Source organism: Panulirus ornatus, chromosome 13 (genome assembly GCF_036320965.1).
Source record: "Panulirus ornatus isolate Po-2019 chromosome 13, ASM3632096v1, whole genome shotgun sequence".
NCBI lineage: Eukaryota > Metazoa > Arthropoda > Malacostraca > Decapoda > Palinuridae > Panulirus > Panulirus ornatus.
The window spans coordinates 11368251-11389517 of NC_092236.1; the positions used below are offsets into that span (position 1 = coordinate 11368251).

The following is a 21267-nucleotide window of genomic DNA, read 5'->3' on the forward strand; positions in this document are numbered from 1 at the left end:
ACATCCCATTCCTCCCCCACTCCCCTTACTTCCATTGTTCTCACCTTTTTCCATTCTGTACTCAGTCTCTCCTGGTACTTCCTCACACAGGTCTCCTTCTCAAGCTCACTTACTCTCACCACCCTCTTCACCCCAACATTCACTCTTCTTTTCTGAAAACCCATACAAATCTTCACCTTAGCCTCCACAAGATAATGATCAGACATCCCTCCAGTTGCACCTCTCAGCACATTAACATCCAAAAGTCTCTCTTTCGCACGCCTGTCAATTAACACTGGCAATCTAATTTGTAATAATTAGCCATAATCAGTTGAACCCTGCCTTTAATCATTTGCCTCTACTTTTATCATTACTATTCTTGTTCTACCTTTCCTGCATGTACCTTCAGCTGCCATGGATTTTGTATGGCCATACCTTTAAACAGCTTTTAAATATTCCCCTTAGTAATGAATTTAACACCACATATACTTGTTGCTGCTTCATTATTTAACTCACCGTCTCATTTCCACAAACAATACAGCCAGTGGCCTGTTAAGGATGAGACAATAAAAGCTAAGTGGCAGTGGTGTTCACCAGATATGAAGATTTTTGCCTTGGCCACCCACTTCAAGGAAGTTTCCTGGTGAACTGGTGTCTGACACAGATAGAGGGGCAAATAATGATGCAGAAAAACAAAGGTTTTCTCATCCATTTGTTAGCATGAGGACTAGTACTGTGTTAGACAGACTTTTGTTAACTTTACACCAAAGCATTCTGTACGCCAACAATTCATGCTCACACATACAAGCGTATTCTGAAATGACTGTCACTATCCTAATCCCTAAAAAACAGATTTTCACGTATGTGTGTATAGCACTAGGAAAAGACAACAAAGGCCACATTTGTTTACACTCAGTCTCTATCTGTCATGTGTAATGCATCGAAACCGCAGCTCCCTTTCCACATCCAGGCCCCTCAAGACTTTCCATGGTCTACCCCAGACGCTTCACATTCCGTGGTTCAATCCATTGACAGCACGTCGACCCCAGTATACCACATCCTTCCAACTCACTCTATTCCTTGCATGCCTTTCACCCTCCTGTATATTCGGGCCCTGATCACTCAAAATCTTTTACACTCCATCCTTCCACCTCCAATTTGGTCTCGCACTTCTCGTTCCCTCTACCTCTGACACATATATCCTTTTTGTCAATCTTTCCTCATTCATTCACTCCTTGTGACCAAACCATTTCAACACACTCTCTTCTGCTCTCTCAACCACTCTTTTTATTAACCACACATCTCTCTTACCCGTTCATTACTTACTCGATCAGACCACCTCACACCACATATTGTCCTCAAACATTTCATTTCCAACACTTCCACACTCCTCCACACAACCCCATCTACAGTCCAAGCCTTGCAACCACATAACATCGTTGGAACCACTGTTCCAACAAACATACCCATTTTTACTCCAAGATAACGTTCTCGCCTTCCACACATTTTTCGACGCTCTCAGAACCTTCACCTCCTTCCCCACCCTGTGACTTGCTTCTGCTTCCATGGTTCCATCCACTGCTAAATCCACTCCCAGATATCTTAAAACACTTCATTTCCTCCGGTTTTTTTTTTCCATTAAACTTACCTCCCAATTAGCTTGTCCCTCAACCCTACTGAACCCAATAACCTTGCTCTTATTCAAGGGAAGGAGTAGCAGTACTCCTGAAACAGGAGTTGTGGGAAAGTGTGATAGAATGTAAGAAAGTAAATTCTCGATTAATATGGGTAAAACTGAAAGTTGATGGAGAGAGATGGGTGATTATTGGTGCATATGCACCTGGGCATGAGAAGAAAGATCATGAGAGGCAAGTGTTTTGGGAGCAGCTGAATGAGTGTGTTAGTGGTTTTGATGCACGAGACCGGGTTATAGTGATAGGTGATTTGAATGCAAAGGTGAGTAATGTGGCAGTTGAGGGAATAATTGGTATGCATGGGGTGTTCAGTGTTGTAAATGGAAATGGTGAAGAGCTTGTAGATTTATGTGCTGAAAAAGGACTGATGATTGGGAATACCTGGTTTAAAAAGCGAGATATACATAAGTATACGTATGTAAGTAGGAGAGATGGCCAGAGAGCGTTACTTGATTACATGTTAATTGACAGGCTCGCGAAAGAGAGACTTTTGGATGTTAATGTGCTGAGAGGTGCAACTGGAGGGATGTCTGATCATTATCTTGTGGAGGCTAAGGTGAAGATTTGTATGAGTTTTCAGAAAAGAAGAGTGAATGTTGGGGTGAAGAGGGTGGTGAGAGTAAGTGAGCTTGGGAAGGAGACTTGTGTGAGGAAGTACCAGGAGAGACTGAGTACAGGATGGAAAAAGGTGAGAACAATGGAAGTAAGGGGAGTGGGGTAGGAATGGGATGTATTTAGGGAATCAGTGATGGATTGCGCAAAAGATGCTTGTGGCATGAGAAGAGTGGGAGGTGGGTTGATTAGAAAGGGTATTGAGTGGTGGGATGAAGAAGTAAGAGTATTAGTGAAAGAGAAGAGAGAGGCTTTTGGACGATTTTTGCAGGGAAAAATGCAATTGAGTGGGAGACGTATGAAAGAAAGAGACAGGAGGTCAAGAGAAAGGTGCAAGAGGTGCAAAAGAGGGCAAATGAGAGTTGGGGTGAGAGAGTATCATTAAATTTTAGGGAGAATAAAAAGATGTTCTGGAAGGAGGTAAATAAAGTGCATAAGACAAGGGAGCAAATGGGAACTGCAGTGAAGGGCGCAAATGGGGAGGTGATAACAAGTAGTGGTGATGTGAGAAGGAGATGGAGTGAGTATTTTGAAGGTTTGTTGAATGTGTTAGATGATAGAGTGGCAGATATAGGGTGTTTTGGTCGAGGTGGTGTGCAAAGTGAGAGGGTTAGGGAAAATGATTTAGTAAACAGAGAAGAGGTAGTAAAAGCTTTGCGGAAGATGAAAGCCGGCAAGGCAGAAGGTTTGGATGGTATTGCGGTGGAATTTATTAAAAAGGGGTGACTGTATTGTTGACTGGTTGGTAAGGTTATTTAATGTATGTATGACTCATGGTGAGGTGCCTGAGGATTGGCGGAATGCGTGCATAGTGCCATTGTACAAAGGCAAAGGGGATAAGAGTGAGTGCTCAAATTACAGAGGTATAAGTTTGTGGAGTATTCCTGGTAAATTATATGGGAGGGTATTGATTGAGAGGGTGAAGGCATGTACAGAGCATCAGATTGGGGAAGAGCAGTGTGGTTTCAGAAGTGGTAGAGGATGTGTGATCAGGTGTTTGCTTTGAAGAATGTATGTGAGAAATACTTAGGAAAGCAAATGGATTTGTATGTAGCATTTATGGATCTGGAGAAGGCATATGATAGAGTTGATAGAGATGCTCTGTGGAAGGTATTAAGAATATATGGTGTGGGAGGAAAGTTGTTAAAAGCAGTGAAAAGTTTTTATCGAGGATGTAAGGCATGTGTACGTGTAGGAAGAGAGGAGAGTGATTGGTTCTCAATGAATGTAGGTTTGCGGCAGGGGTGTGTGATGTCTCCATGGTTGTTTAATTTGTTTATGGATGGGGTTGTTAGGGAGGTGAATGCAAGAGTTTTGGAAAGAGGGGCAAGTATGCAGTCTGTTGTGGATGAGAGAGCTTGGGAAGTGAGTCAGTTGTTGTTCGTTGATGATACAGTGCTGGTGTCTGATTCATGTGAGAAACTGCAGAAGCTGGTGACTGAGTTTGGTAAAGTGTGTGAAAGGAGAAAGTTAAGAGTAAATGTGAATAAGAGCAAGGTTATTAGGTACAGTAGGGTTGAGGGTCAAGTCAATTGGGAGGTAAGTTTGAATGGAGAAAAACTGGAGGAAGTAAAGTGTTTTAGATATCTGGGAGTGGATCTGGCAGCGGATGGAACCATGGAAGCGGAAGTGAATCATAGGGTGGGGGAGGGGGCGAAAATCCTGGGAGCCTTGAAGAATGTGTGGAAGTCGAGAACATTATCTCGGAAAGCAAAAATGGGTATGTTTGAAGGAATAGTGGTTCCAACAATGTTGTATGGTTGCGAGGCGTGGGCTATGGATAGAGTTGTGCGCAGGAGGGTGGATGTGCTGGAAATGAGATGTTTGAGGACAATGTGTGGAGTGAGGTTGTTTGATCGAGTAAGTAATGTAAGGGTAAGAGAGATGTGTGGAAATAAAAAGAGCATGGTTGAGAGAGCAGAAGAGGGTGTTTTGAAATGGTTTGGTCACATGGAGAGAATGAGTGAGGAAAGATTGACCAAGAGGATATGTGTCGGAGGTGGAGGGAACGAGGAGAAGTGGGAGACCAAATTGGAGGTGGAAAGATGGAGTGAAAAAGATTTTGTGTGATCGGGGCCTGAACATGCAGGAGGGTGAAAGGAAGGCAAGGAATAGAGTGAATTGGATCGATGTGGTATACCGGGGTTGACGTGCTGTCAATGGATTGAATCAGGGCATGTGAAGCGTCTGGGGTAAACCATGGAAAGTTGTGTGGGGCCTGGATGTGGAAAGGGAGCTGTGGTTTCGGGCATTATTGCATGACAGCTGGAGACTGTGAACGAATGGGGCTTTTGTTGTCTTTTCCTAGTGCTACCTCGCACACATGAGGGGGATGGTATTCCATGTGTGGCGAGGTGGCGATGGAATGAATAAAGGCAGACAGTGTGAATTGTGTGCATGGGTATATATGTATGTGTTATGTGTGTGTATATATATGTGTACATTGAGATGTATAGGTATGTATATTTGCGTGTGTGGACGTGTATATATATACATTGCGTATGGGGGTGGGTTGGGCCATTTCTTTCGTCTGTTTCCTTGCGCTACCTCGCAAACGGTTTCCCGCTTCAGCGAGGTAGCGCCAGGAAACACGAAGAAAGACCCACCCACTCACGTACACATAGACATACATACACATCTACATATTTATACTTGCTTCCCTTCCATTCTCGGCGCCACCTAACCCCTAAGGAAACAGCATCGCCACTCCTTAGGTCAGCGAGGTAGCATCATAAAAACACACACACACAAAAAGGCCACACTGTCTCTTAAGTGTCATGTGTGATCCACCGAAACCACAGCTCTCTATCTACCTACATCCAGGCCCCACAGACCTCTCCACGGTTTACCCCAGACGTTTCACATTCCGTGGTTCAGTCCATTAACAGCACATCGACCCCAGTATACCATATAGTTCCAATTCACTCTCTTCTTTTCATGCTTCTCACCCTTTTGCATACTCAGGCCCATATCGCTCAAAAACTTATTCTTTCTAACCTTCCACTATTTGGTCTCTTGTTTCTTGTTCCCTCAACCTTTGACACATATATCTTCTTTGTCAACCTTTCCTCTCATTCTCTCCTTGTCCTATTTCAATACACCCCCTTCTGCTTTCTCAACCACACCTTTTATTACCACACATCTCTCTTACCCTTCCATTACTTACTTGATCAAACCACCTCCACATATTGTCCTCTAACATTTCATTTCCTACACATCCACCCTCCTTCGTACAACCCTATTAATATCCCATACAACGCAACCATATAATGTAGGAACTACTATTCCTTCAAACATATCCATTTTTGCGCTCAGATTACGTTCTCGCCACACATTCTTCATTGCTCCCAGAACCTTTTTCCTCTCCCGCACCCTGACACTTCTTCCATGGTTCCATTCGCTGCTAAGTCCACTCCCAGATATCTACTTCCTCCAATTTTGCTCCAATCAATCTCACATCCCAACTAACTTGTACCTCAACCCTGATGAACCTAATAACCATACTCTTATTCACACTTACTCAACTTTCTCACACACTTTTTCAAACTCAGTCACCAACCTCAGAAGTTTCTCACTCGAATCAGCCACCAGTACTGTATATATATATATATATATATATATATATATATATATATATATATATATATATATATATATATATATATCTGTATATATATATATATATATATATATATATATATATATATATATATATATATATATATTTTCTTCTTCTTCTTTCAAACTATTCGCCATTTCCCGCATTAGCGAGGTAGCGTTAAGAACAGAGGACTGGGCCTTTGAGGGAATACCCTCACCTGGCCCAATTCTCTGTTCCTTCTTTTGGAAAATTAAAAAAAAACGAGAGGGGAGGATTTCCAGCCCCCCGCTCCCTCCCCTTTTAGTCGCCTTCTACGACACGCAGGGAATACGTGGGAAGTATTCTTTCTCCCCTATCCCCAGGGAATATATATATATATATATATATATATATATATATATAACCCTCCTGCTTTATATCAAATCTAGCCTCAGTATGCAAATTGAAATACCCTGCTAGGACAGTGGCTCACCCAAGTCTTCAAACACCTTACTTACCCCAGACAGACATGAATGTAGCTCTCCCTCCAGTCACCTTAATTGGACTGATAAAAACACCAAACGATCTAGGCATCATGTACCACAGCATACCAGAACCATCAATACAAATTTGGAACAAAAGTCCCTTAACATCCTTTCCATTTTAAAGTATTCCAAATTCCTGCTTGGTCCTCCTCTTTAAAAACAAGTGCAAGAAAGCAACAAACCATGCAGAATATTGCATTCGGAGCAAACACAGTTTGTCTAGCAAACCGCAAACGCTGAACATGTACACAGTAAAACAAAGATTCTAAAATAATACCATACGCTCATTAACAATCTCCAGACAAACTCGTCACACCAGGCTATTCCTTGGACATTACCCACCCAACAACCTTACAAACGTCGTTTAAACATCCCATGACGTTAAGGACATGATGCAACTACCATAAGGAAGACTGGGTAATTACTGCACTGATGCCTAACATTGCATGGACACAGTAGAGTCACTGTAACCACAACGTGGCCGGTCTCGAGCACTGCAAGAACCTCAAAGATAGAAGGGCCTAGGGACTGGAAGTAAGTTTTCTCAAACCCAGTTTGCACTGACATCTATCTTCAATCTCTCATAGATTACTTGAATTAATTGATGTGTAATGATCCATTTGGACATATAGCACTTTAAAAGACCATTTAACTCAAACTCGCTGTTTTCCCTACACATGGTCAGTCACTTTTCAGTGACCAAGTCTTCCACTGATTCAGACGGTAGAGCAGAGTGTGAATATATATATATATATATATATATATATATATATATATATATATATATATATATATATATATATATATATATATATTCCCTGGGGATAGGGGAGAAAGAATACTTCCCACGTATTCCCTGCGTGTCGTAGAAGGCGACTAAAAGGGAAGGGAGCGGGGGGCTGGAAATCCTCCCCTCTCAGTTTTCTTTTAATTTTCTAAAAGAAAGAACAGAGAAGGGGTCCAGGTGAGGATATTCCCTCAAAGGTCCAGTCCTCTGTTCTTAACGCTACCTTGCTAACGCGGGAAATGGCGAATAGTGTTAAAATATATATATATATATATATATATATATATATATATATATATATATATATATATATATATATATATATTATCATTATTATTATTATTTTATTATTTTCCTTTGTCGCTGTCTCCCGCGTTAGCAAGTTAGCCCAAGGAAACAGACGAAAGAATGGCCCAACCCATCCACATACACATGTATATACATACACGTCGACACACGCAAATATACATACCTATACATCTCAACGTATACATATATATACACACAGACACATACATACATATACATGTACATAATTCATACTATCTGCCTTTATTCATTCCAATATATAACTTTTTGGACCGCTTGAAAGTTACACCGAGCGAGAAGTCACTGGTAGATGGAAAGGAATTTGATCTTGACCTTTTCGCTCTTATTATTTATATCCCGGCCTGTATGTCGAGTGCAACATTGAAGCTGCGTGAGTTTAGTTATAATTCTAATTCATTATCCCACCGTAGAGGCAATATTAGGAAGAAAACAAAGAAATATGTCCTCTGTGCGCACAAACACCCTATTAATACTTTGGGTTCAGCTCTCGGTAAGATTCCCCATACACCTTTCTCCTATTCCGTACATGATCACCCAAATTCACATTTCCAGCTAATACACCCTTTGCATTCGAATTTCAAGACACGTTCATACAATGCTGTTACGAGAACTTTACCCGGAAATCATCTTTGCCATACCACACACCGGCATCTCCCAAACGCTCGTTAAAAGAAAAAAAGAAAAAATCCCCCTCTCACATCATGTCTCATACACCCTCGGGTTCCATTTTTTTGCCTTGGCTATTTTCAGGTATCTGATGCACTCTACCGACTTCGGTAGAGTTCCTTATCTTGAAAAGTAACGCAAGAGGGGAGGATTTTCAGAAGCTAGCTCCTTCCCCTCTTAGTCTTCTACGTGGGAGGAGAATCTTTTTGTGTTTGCAGACGACATACACCATAGAGAAATTTTAAAATCTGGTGACAGTATTTGGTAGCGTGTAGGAGTAAAGATGAGAGTAAGATGCCAAGATCCACCCCATGTAAGGATTATTGTTATTTCTGTAAGGCTCAGTTATGTGTTTTGGACGACACATCGCTTACGTAGTATTTTCAAATAGAGAACTCTTCTCTGTCCTTTTAGTAATATATGATAAACGTGTGGCATTTTCCACTCAGCACAGTGTGTGCATTTCCGAAAACTGCCTTAAAAGTATAGCAAGAGTATATTTGCAACAGTCTTTTGCACAACATTATCAACAGAGAGTGATAACTTCTTTACAGTGTACTGAAATATGTTATTTTACATGAATAACTCATTCAAGTATTTTTTAATGGAAACCAAAATATAGAAATCCCTTTAATTAGATATGAGGTTTTAGTTTTTCTCACTTAAAAGCACCTTACAAATTTCACAAAATCAAGTCAAATCCATATTTGGGGTAATAGAATCTTTTCAACAATGGAATTGCTGCTTACAGATGAGTGGACGAAAAGGAGCACATTTGCATATGAACGTGCAATTTCATAGAGGACATAGTGCCCTCTAACAGCAAGTTGAAATATTTTCTTATGCAAGTTCGCCATTTCCCGCGTTAGCAGAGAGAAATGCATGATTTTGAATTTTGAATATTATTTTTTCAGCTATTTTGAATGTTAGTCTGCGATTGTAAACAAGACGCATCGCGTACTGTGGCGTTTGGTTGCTGTTGAAGGTACAGGACATAGGAGTTGGAAGATTATTAGCAACAGTCTTCGTTATCATTTCATAATGGGGGACGGTGAGTATTGGTAATAGATGATGCTTGTGGCAGTTTTACACTAAGTTGCCGCTACCGTATTAGCTGAAATTTGCGAATTTCTTAGGGAAGTAGTGGATGTTGTGAATAACCTTTATAAGTTGAACTAAATGGAATTATAGTTTTTCTGTTACATAATGCAAGATAGAATTATTCAAAATCTTACATTATATATATATTTATATTAAGAATTGGTTAATTTGCAAACATAATGGCATTAGTGGGCCAAATGGGTGGCTGACACCGTCCCATACCGACAGTTCGTTCCCTAATATTGACCGACACTACCGTCACTAAAAGTTAGGTTTACCATAGGTTAGACTAGGTTAGGTTAGAATTTGTTATATTATATCAGGTTAGATTTCGATGTGTTATCCTTCGTTATGTCGAGGTAGGTTAGGTGTACAGGAGTATTTGTAAGAGTGGTCAAACTGTCTGTAGGAGTATCAATAGATATTATGGGACGAACTGTCATTGGCCTATCATCCAAAGTCTAGTTTAACTTTGTATCACAATTAGCTTTGGATATTGAATGCTTTTTGTTCTGCATTGTTATTGTAGTTTTTAGAGAATTTAGTAAGTGCTGTAGAGCATAAATGAGAGCATTGTATATTTTTGAATGATATTAGAATAAGGTGATACTTTGGAGGGTCATATGGTCAGGGAAATGTGGGGATAATTTACGTGTAGTATAAGATACATCCCTAAGTTGACTATATTGCTTCAGTTCTGAATCTTGACCACGAAAGTATGTATAATCAATGAGATGAATCCTAATCATCCTTTTACATTGCACTTTGTTCAGGTGGTAGAAAATAGCAACCAAATAAGCCAAGTTTCCAACCCAAAGGTTTTTTGAAAAACATCCTGATTTCCTGCTCGGTTCAGACTTCAAATGAATAACTGATGGTGTTGCCTTTTTGACAACTGACAACCTTTGGTGTTAAACATGATTATTTGAGGTCATGAACCCACATCTGTGCTCAACTCTTTGAAAAGATGTGAGTTCACAACCACAGCTTTGATGTAATTCAGTTTTAATGACTCTGTGTAGGACCCCCCGCCGTGGGAAGGGTTTTGGATACTAGTTCTTGTGGTATATGAACTGGAATCATACCTAAACATATTTGTGGACAGTGCCGAAATAATGATGGAAATAATGAATGATGATGGTTGCATCATCCTACTGGGGGACCTGAACAAATTTAGTAAAATAAATGGATGATGTGATTCATTTCAGGTAAGCACAAGGTGATGAGATGATGAGGATAGGAGAGTGGGAAAGAAGGCTTTAGTGTGATTATTACCAAGTGGGAAATGATTCACATAAATTTTCATGTGAAAGAGATCTTTGAGTCAACATTGTTCCTAATATATCGCCTGTGCTACACATTAGGAGAATTATCAAAAAATTATCAAACTGTCTGCAGGCATACATAAAAATCACATTCAGAAACATGAACAAAAAGATTTTGGAAAAAAGCCTGAGGACTACAAAGCTGTCCACCATGGAAGAGAGGTGGGGACCGGATTACAGCCTTCAGGTTTATAAATCAGTTGGATGATACTGACTGGGGATAATTCTTCAAGAGATGCAGCACCAAATGCCATAACCGAAAAGCTGAGTAGAAAGCTTATTAGGAAGGATGTTAAGAGGTACTTGTTTAGTATTTGGTTAGTGGATGGTTGGAATAAAGTAACCAATGAAGCAGTGAATGCTGACTGTTTATTAAGATTTAAAACACTACTTGATGGCATAGAAAGTTCAGGAGACAGGCCCCATGAGTGTAGATTTCTCTCCCTGTAATGTACAAAAAGATAGTGGTGATGTTTGTAGCAGATTTTAACCCCAGCATGACAGTTGCACCATCACTGCACACTCCACATTCTCCCATGTTGCACCTTCCTCATGATTAGTTCCTTTCTCTGTCTCCATTTTTTTTGTGGTCTTTAAATGGGAGGAGAAAGGAAGTTCTTTCTTCAATTTTCTGACATATGGAAAGAATGGATGAGGAAGGGATTCCTGCAGTATTGTATTTGTGTCATTAATGAAAGTAAGGGCATATTCAATGCTGTGATGTGGTGGAAGGATAGTGAGGTTGCATGTGTAAGAGTGTCATGGTAGAGATGTAATGTTGCAAAAGCAGTATTATGTGGAGGAGGTTCTGCATAAGATACCAGTAGTCTCTTTTGTGGAGAAACTGTGTAGGATGTAGAAGGTGAGATATAATCAAACCTACAACAAATATATATAAAAAAAAGTCCAATACCCTTTTGCCAAAGACGAAGAAGTTTTTACATGGTTTACAAAGAATCAAAAGTAAAATTTAATCTATATGGAGTTTAGAGGGATGGCTTTTTTTTGTTTCAGAGAATATAGTCTGTCTATCTATGTCTCTGACACCCATTCCCTTCAGGAACTCCCTTAAGGGGGTGCACACTACAGGATAATCCCCATAACTGGTAAACTCTAGTACACTTGGGAATATAGGCTGTGATTTTTTTTGTGATAGTCGGAATCTCCACTCAGTTTACAAAGGTTTACCTTGAATTGCATTTCAGAGGAGATAATCAGGCGTCGATTGATGATTGATGGAGATGGAACAGGAGATGCACGAGTCATGATGATGTTCATGAAACACTTCATTAAATGGTGTTCAACAGATGATTCACCACAAGAGAGGTGAAGTATTCTTTGTTCGTGTCTAGTTGTAGACAGTGATACCTTTTTGTTTGTATGTTGAAATGGTGTTTGTAGTGTTGTAGGAATGAGTGATGTCCAGAGCATAGACGGGAAAATATATTTCATGTTTGTCTGGGAATTATGGCTTCAGCTGTGTCTGAGTCTAAGACCTGAATTGGGAGGGCAGTTGTTTTGTGCTTGTCAAGTAATATCATTGTACATGTATTTTGTCCTAGTTATATTTGTTGGGGTTGATAGATTTGTAAGAAGTTATACAAGTGTGAGGCAGGGGTATTTCATTTTATTTCTGCTTGGGGATGGTGGTTGAATGTAGAGTAGTTAGAATGGGAGAGGTCTAGTGCTGTTGCATAGAAATGAGTGCTGAGCATGCTGAGGTGGATTTTTATAGGAGGATCTTTGTTTATTGTGTTTGTGGTTGCTGAACAGCCAGTGATTGTTCTGAATGCACAATTTTGTTTTTTTTTTGCAGCTTTGACTTACATGATTTATTTTTAGAGGGTGGACCACCAGTCAGTTGAGGTTTAGTTTAAAGTTGAGTAGATGTTTTATTTGTAGATGTTGAGGGATTCTCCTTCCTTATCCTAATCAGGTGCCAGTTAGTGTTCTTAGGGCATTTAATTTGTGTTGCTTTTTTTTTTTTTTACAGTATCGGTGGCAACTGAAAGATGTAATCAAGGCCATCATATTATTGCTATATACACACACACTTACATATATATATATATATATATATATATATATATATATATATATATATATATATATATATATATATATATATATATATATGTATTTTTTTTATATTATCCTAGTGGATAGGGGAGAAAGAATACTGCCCTCATATTCCCTGCAAGTCATAGAAGGCAATGGAAAGGGGTGTGAATGGAGGCTGGAAATCCTCCCCTCTTGTTTTGCTTCCCAAAAGAAGGAACAGAGAAGGGGGCCAAGTAAGGATTTTTCTGCAGAGCCTCAGTCATCTGATCTTGAGGTTACATCGCGAATACGAGAAATGGCGAATGTGTATGGGGAAAATATATATATATATATATATATATATATATATATATATTCTTAATACCTTCCACAGAGCATCTCTATCAACTCTATCATATGCCTTCTCCAGATCCATAAATGCTACATACAAATCCATTTGCTTTTCTAAGTATTTCTCACATACATTCTTCAAAGCAAACACCTGATCCACACATCCTCTACCACTTCTGAAACCGCACTGCTCTTCCCCAATCTGATGCTCTGTACATGCCTTCACCCTCTCAATCAATACCCTCCCATATAATTTACCAGGAATACTCAACAAACTTATACCTCTGTAATTTGAGCACTCACTCTTATCCCCTTTGCCTTTGTACAATGGCACTATGCACGCATTCCGCCAATCCTCAGGCACCTCACCATGAGTCATACATACATTAAATAACCTTACCAACCAGTCAACAATACAGTCACCCCCTTTCTTAATAAATTCCACTGCAATACCATCCAAACCTGCTGCCTTGCCGGCTTTCATCTTCCGCAAAGCTTTTACTACCTCTTCTCTGTTTACCAAATCATTTTCCCTAACCCTCTCACTTTGCACACCACCTCGACCAAAACACCCTATATCTGCCACTCTGTCATCAGACACATTCAACAAACCTTCAAAATACTCATTCCATCTCCTTCTCACATCACCGCTACTTGTTATCACCTCCCCATTTACGCCCTTCACTGAAGTTCCCATTTGCTCCCTTGTCTTACGCACCCTATTTACCTCCTTCCAGAACATCTTTTTATTCTCCCTAAAATTTACTGGAAGGTATTAAGAATATATGGTGTGGGAGGCAAGTTGTTAGAAGCAGTGAAAAGTTTTTATCGAGGATGTAAGGCATGTGTACGTGTAGGAAGAGAGGAAAGTGATTGGTTCTCAGTGAATGTAGGTTTGCGGCAGGGGTGTGTGATGTCTCCATGGTTGTTTAATTTGTTTATGGATGGGGTTGTAAGGGAGGTAAATGCAAGAGTCCTGGAAAGAGGGGCAAGTATGAAGTCTGTTGGGGATGAGAGAGCTTGGGAAGTGAGTCAATTGTTGTTCGCTGATGATACAGCGCTGGTGGCTGATTCATGTGAGAAACTGCAGAAGCTGGTGACTGAGTTTGGTAAAGTGTGTGGAAGAAGAAAGTTGAGAGTAAATGTGAATAAGAGCAAGGTTATTAGGTACAGTAGGGGTGAGGGTCAAGTCAATTGGGAGGTGAGTTTGAATGGAGAAAAACTGGAGGAAGTGAAGTGTTTTAGATATCTGGGAGTGGATCTGTCAGCGGATGGAACCATGGAAGCGGAAGTGGATCATAGGGTGGGGGAGGGGGCGAAAATTTTGGGAGCCTTGAAAAATGTGTGGAAGTCGAGAACATTATCTCGGAAAGCAAAAATGGGTATGTTTGAGGGAATAGTGGTTCCAACAATGCTGTATGGTTGCGAGGCGTGGGCTATGGATAGAGATGTGCGCAGGAGGATGGATGTGCTGGAAATGAGATGTTTGAGGACAATGTGTGGTGTGAGGTGGTTTGATCGAGTAAGTAACGTAAGGGTAAGAGAGATGTGTGGAAATAAAAAGAGCGTGGTTGAGAGAGCAGAAGAGGGTGTTTTGAAATGGTTTGGGCACATGGAGAGAATGAGTGAGGAGAGATTGACCAAGAGGATATATGTGTCGGAGGTGGAGGGAACGAGGAGAAGAGGGAGACCAAATTGGAGGTGGAAAGATGGAGTGAAAAAGATTTTGTGTGATCGGGGCCTGAACATGCAGGAGGGTGAAAGGAGGGCAAGAAATAGAGTGAATTGGAGTCATGTGGTATACAGGGGTTGACGTGCTGTCAGTGGATTGAAGCAAGGCATGTGAAGCGTCTGGGGTAAACCATGGAAAGCTGTGTAGGTATGTATATTTGCGTGTGTGGACGTGTGTATGTACATGTGTATGGGGGGGGGGGGGTTGGGCCATTTCTTTCGTCTGTTTCCTTGCGCTACCTCGCAAACGCGGGAGACAGCGACAAAGTATAAAAAAAAAAAAAAAAAAAAAAAAAAATATATATATATATATATATATAGATTGGTTCTCAGTGAATGTAGGTTTGCGGCAGGGGTGTGTGAAGTCTCCATGGTTGTTTAATTTGTTTATGGATGGGGTTGTTAGGGAGGTGAATGCAAGAGTTTTGGAAAGAGGGGCAAGTATGAAGTCTGTTGGGGATGAGAGAGCTTGGGAAGTGAGTCAGTTGTTGTTCGCTGATGATACAGCGCTGGTGGCTGATTCATGTGAGAAACTGCAGAAGCTGGTGACTGAGTTTGGTAAAGTGTGTGAAAGAAGAAAGTTAAGAGTAAATGTGAATAAGAGCAAGGTTATTAGGTACAGTAGGGTTGAGGGTCAAGTCAATTGGGAGGTGAGTTTGAATGGAGAAAAACTGGAGGAAGTGAAGTGTTTTAGATATCTGGGAGTGGATCTGGCAGCGGATGGAACCATGGAAGCGGAAGTGGATCATAGGGTGGGGGAGGGGGCAAAAATTCTGGGAGCCTTGAAGAATGTGTGGAAGTCGAGAACATTATCTCGGAAAGCAAAAATGGGTATGTTTGAAGGAATAGTGGTTCCAACAATGTTGTATGGTTGCGAGGCGTGGACTATGGATAGAGTTGTGCGCAGGAGGGTGGATGTGCTGGAAATGAGATGTTTGAGGACAATGTGTGGTGTGAGGTGGTTTGATCGAGTAAGTAACGTAAGGGTAAGAGAGATGTGTGGAAATAAAAAGAGCGTGGTTGAGAGAGCAGAAGAGGGTGTTTTGAAATGGTTTGGGCACATGGAGAGAATGAGTGAGGAAAGATTGACCAAGAGGATATATGTGTCGGAGGTGGAGGGAACGAGGAGAAGAGGGAGACCAAATTGGAGGTGGAAAGATGGAGTGAAAAAGATTTTGTGTGATCGGGGCCTGAACATGCAGGAGGGTGAAAGGAGGGCAAGGAATAGAGTGAATTGGAGCGATGTGGTATACCGGGGTTGACATGCTGTCAGTGGATTGAATCAAGGCATGTGAAGCGTCTGGGGTAAACCATGGAAAGCTGTGTAGGTATGTATATTTGCGTGTGTGGACGTATGTATATACATGTGTATGGGGGTGGGTTGGGCCATTTCTTTTGTCTGTTTTCTTGCGCTACCTCGCAAACACGGGAGACAGCGACAAAGTATAAAAAAAAAAATATAAAAATATATATATATATATATATATATATATATTATCCCTGGGGATAGGGGATTAAGAATACTTCCCACGTATTCACTGCGTGTCGTAGAAGGCGACTAAAAGGGGAGGGAGGGGGGGCTGGAAATCCTCCCCTCTCGTTTTTTTTTTTTTTTTTCAGTTTTCCAAAAGAAGGAACAGAGAATTAGGCCAGGTGAGGGTATTCCCTCAAAGGCCCAGTCCTCTGTTCTTAACGCTACCTTGCTAATGCGGGAAATGACGAATAGTTTGAAAGAAAGAAAAGAAATATATATATATATATATATGCATATATCCTAGCCTAAGCCTGGTACCCTTTTTATTGACCAACACCCAGGGGAGGATGAACATTTGGGTTGACTATTATGCAACTGCTACAATCAGGATTTGAACATATGCACTCTACCACAGGCAGCCCATAAATGCACCATGGTTAGCATCACTAATGACTACATCGTGGGGGTCCATATGTTGAGTGTTATTAATGAGATGAGTGAATGTCGTGTGTATTGTATGTAATTCCTAGAATGGTTTGTGATTTGTTCAGTTGGAGTGATTGTCCATTCGAGGTGACTGGAAGATATGAGTTGGATTTGTGTCTGCCTAGGGTTAAAAGAGTTTGTTTAAAGACATCTTTGGTGATGCATACATTCTGTTCTAGTAGTGCCATTTTCCAATTGTGCTATGTAGTGCTGTATGTTTTGTTGTTACCATGGTGTCAGGGTGCTTTAAAGTGATTATGAGGTCATATGCCTTTGAAATAACATTCATGTTGTTTTGCTGGAACAAATGTGACTTTACACTCGTGGTGTAACTTCATGCAGGTGGAGATGTATGAGAATAGGGTTAGGGATGCTTGATATATAAATTGTATGTTATGTAGATAATTCTAAGATAGTAAAAAGTCTTTATCTTAATTCTGTCTTGTTTTCTTACAGCCAGAACCAATATGACCGTCTTCTAACACAGCTGGCAGCTATCGAGCATTCATCATTAAAATGTAAATCAATAGTGGATATGAATCAGGAAGAAATACAGCATTATGAGTTGCTTAGGTAATAACAGAAATTCTTCTTACTTTTGTTTAAGGAATGAATTTGATCCATAAAGTGAATAATCTAGTACTTGAATTAGTGTGAAGCTCATCACCCACTTTGAAAGTAATGAACATGGGTCGAGATATGCTTGGGTGAACTGAGAGACTTTATGAACTTAGGTCACTGAATGTACATGAGAACCTAAGTGAAGAATATTTAGAGATCATATCCCATGTCTTTTTCTGTACCTAACGGCAGACCATTGAAATGGTAGTTGTAGACTTGTCTTGATTAATGGCAGCTTATTCTGTACACTTGCAGACATAGATTTCTCAACAGTTATTGTGGATAGTGGCGGTGTCTAGCAGCTCAGAAGTAGTATATTGTGTTTTCCATGAAAGACCTTGGAGGGCACATTTTCATTTGTAACAGATGTGGTTATTAGCTGACAAAAATGCTTCCTTATATTGTTTTTAAACAAAGTAATTAGCTGGAAGGTGAAAATGGTTGTTTGAAGGTGTAGTGGTCCCAACGATGTTGTATGAATGCAAGGCATAGGCTCATAGATGAGGATGTGTGGAGGAGGGTAGATGTGTTGGAAATGAAATGTTTGAGGACAGCATGTAGCATTAGGTGGTTTGAGTGATAAAAGGGTAAAGAGAAGTGTGGTAATAAGAAGTGTAGTTTAGAGGGTTGAAGTGGGTGTGCTGAAATGGTTTAGACATATAAAGAGAATGAGTGGGGAGAGGTTGACAAAGAGGATATACGTCAGAAGTGGAGGTGACAAGGAGAGGAGATGGAAGGATGAAAAACATTTCGAAAAACATTTGAACATGCAGGAGGGTGAAAGGCATGTTCAGGCTATCCTGTAGATTTCAAAAGACAGGTTTTTCACTTTCTCAAAAATTTGTAAATACTTTCCCTTGTCTTTTCTTTTTCCTTTTCATAATTCGCTCCATATTTCAATTAAGGCCCAGCCTTGATGTGGACTATTGTCCATGACTGGAGCCTTCATCTTAAAAAGAAATAGAATTGGAATGATGTGTGGTATACAGCAGGCAACTTGTTGTCAGTGGGCTGAACCAGGGCACATGAAGTAGCCAGAGGAAACCATTGAAAGGTCTGTGAAGTCTGGTTGTGAATAGGGGGCTGTGGTTTCTGTGTATTGCATATAAGTAGAGAATAGATGTGAGCAAATGCAGCTTTTCTTCATCTGTTCCTTGTGCTGTTTTACTGAACAAATTTAAGTTCTGGATGATGGTGATGTGGAGAACCTTGCCTTTTATACAAGAAAGATAAACTAGATGTAGACATTCAGTACTGTAATTGTGGTTGCTTTTAAAGATTTTTTCCCATATATTTGTCAGGGATGAAACAAGTACAAATGTTGAAGAAGCTTGTATTGCTATAGGGGATGCTAAACAAGAACTAGAGGAAGCTCGGCAAGTTCGACGCAATAGGTTGGAATATGATGCACTTGCTAGGTTGATTAAGGAGCATCCCCCTCGCTCTGATACTGCTAATAAGCTAGCACATTTGACGCAGCAGTTACATTCTCTCAAGGTGAGAAATTACAAGTATTAATTTTCATAAGATATAATGTGATAGCTGTGTAAAATTTTTGTTGAAATATTACTTTGTGCTGCTGTTGTGCATACTCAGTGAAATTTTGTTTTGTCAAAGAATGATGTGTACAGAGGTCCCTTGGCATCCACTGGGGTTACATTGCCAGAAATCCTTATGGTTGGTAAAACTGTGGTTAGTGAGGTATTAGCTGTATGGGAAATAAGTGGTTGAGAGCGATCCTTTAGAGACATACCTTAAGTCCTATTATGAGCACTTCTAATTAAAAATCAGAATTTTATAGCTCAAAAACAGCATGTTTATTCAACAAAAGTATAAACTAATGTGTACAGAACTGTTCACAAAAGGAATAAAGATGCATTACTGTATAGAATAATTGCTCTGAGTTTGGCAACTGTATTGTTATGTTGCACCAAAGGTTGCCTAATTTTTCTTCATGGTTCACACTTTTGACTTACTAACAACAAAATGTCTCCTCACAGATGCTGCACTGTCACCATCAGCAAAGTGAACAAATCAAGTTTTTGCTCTAAATATCATTTCCCTTTCCTTTCACAGAATAGCACAACTCACATGACAACCTTTATGGTTAGAGGCCATATCTATGAGCATGAAGTAACAAACATATGAAAGTCATCAAAAATTTGTGATGCATGATTGCTTATGAAGTTTTGCAATTAGTGTGAGTAAGAAACAATGCTTGGGTGACTCTGTCATCTCACTCATGCATTGCTGTGCAGATCTTCATGTCACCACTGTGCTAGACCCCTTTAGGCTTGGATACTCAAAACTGTGCCATGGTTGGAAAAATTTTATGCATTATCTTGATTATGGATACTCGCAACCATAGTAAAAAAGAAAATAACGCAGTAAGCAAGGGAACTTTGTAGCACCATTCTCTCACTTTAGACAATCTTTTTGTGAGTTAATTTTTCTGTATACAGTCTTCACACACTTTTACTTTTTGCAGTCCAAAAGAGATCAGCTTGAAGAAAAGCTAAGCTTACGCCGAAAACAGCTACATGTTCTTGTCACGTCGCTGCATCAACTAAAGCAAACACTTCTGCATGATAATTCCTCTGCAGGGGATTTTGAGTCATGTGTTATTGATGAAGTTATTGACCTGACATCAGCAACTCCTATAGTTGATCTGAGTGGGTCATCAATGGATACAACATAGGTAATATTAGGTGATGAATTTCTTTTGTTCTAGGGAAAGCATTAGAAAATACAATAGTTTTTGAGGGATAATAAGGAGGCATATGTACCATGAAAGCTGTTGGAACTGTTTAGGACAAATCTTTTCCTTTTTATTCATCGCTGTGTATGTTCACTGATTTTTCTTTTTCATTTTCTTGCTATGGTCCACATACTGTTAATTTGATATTACTCAGTAATTTGATAGAGCTTTAAGTTTTTTGTAATATATGAGATGTAGTTCTGCCTTTTGGAGCTTTGATAGAATTTACTTGGTTTCAGACCTATTACTTACTGTAACTTTCCCCTTTTTTTATGATGGAGGCTTCAGTTATGGACAGAGGTTCACATGAAGGCCTTGCCCTAATTGATCCGTTTTTATTTGGCTCACACAGCACTTAGGAAGTTGGCCACGTCCACTGGGCAAGACCACAAGTCATAAAGTGTGGTGGTAATGTGTGTATGTCTGAGTGTAAGACTATTGGGAAGTGTAGTGGAATGCCTGCAAGTGGCAGCATTGCAGACCATAGGCCACCTCAGAAGAAATGGCCAAAGGAAGTGTCTTCACAAACCTCTCATGCAACATTGTGGGGAGATTCACTGAACAGCCACCTGCCTGAAGAAGCCTATCTCATTCCTCCACCATGTAGAGTGGAGCCTTCTCTATTGTTGAAGCATATAATCACTAGTAACTACAAAAATTAAGGCATCAATGGCTTTGTTGTAGACTTTACAAAAGCTATAGAATGATAATGGCATTAGGTAAAGATGGAAGCATGCAAGGGAGGTGTCCCCACTGATCTTTACCTTGCGGGAAAATATTATAACAAATGCACCTTATTTTCTTTTTGTGTAATTGTCAGGTAATACTGAGTTTGATAACAGTTTGTATTAAGGGGCTGGAATATTTCCAAAGGAAAAATATTTCCAATATCCTTCCCACATGTATGGACCACTTCATGAACTCGTGTACAGTGTGAAAGGTGAAATATTTCTACCGCTGTATGTATTCTCGATATTCATTACCACTGCTGTGCCGATGTATGAAGTAAGAGTATGTATGAAGTGATATGTTTATTTAGTATAAAGAAACAAATTCTTCAATATCTTCCCTGTACTTGCCAGCCAGTCTCCTTCACCCTGAAATGTTGATGCAAAAAGTATAACATTCCAAAAAATATTTCAAAAGATTTCTAAAGATATTCATTCTGTTCACAATGTATGTGTATA

The 21267-nt window shown here is 39.9% G+C and overlaps 1 protein-coding gene across 1 annotated transcript in view; it reads left to right on the forward strand.

Moving 5' to 3' along the window:
• The first annotated feature begins 9108 nt into the window (after positions 1–9108).
• LOC139752744 (THO complex subunit 7 homolog) overlaps positions 9109–21267 on the forward strand; it is a 12908-nt gene continuing 749 nt past the window's right edge. The window contains exons 1-6 of the mRNA XM_071668617.1: positions 9109–9244; positions 11825–11945; positions 17158–17274; positions 18624–18819; positions 19811–20020; positions 20433–21267. The exon at positions 20433–21267 is cut by the window's right edge and continues 749 nt beyond it. Coding sequence (XP_071524718.1) covers positions 9235–9244; positions 11825–11945; positions 17158–17274; positions 18624–18819; positions 19811–20020 — 654 coding nt within the window. The 5' untranslated portion in view covers positions 9109–9234 and the 3' untranslated portion in view covers positions 20433–21267. The remainder of the gene's footprint in view (positions 9245–11824; positions 11946–17157; positions 17275–18623; positions 18820–19810; positions 20021–20432) is intronic.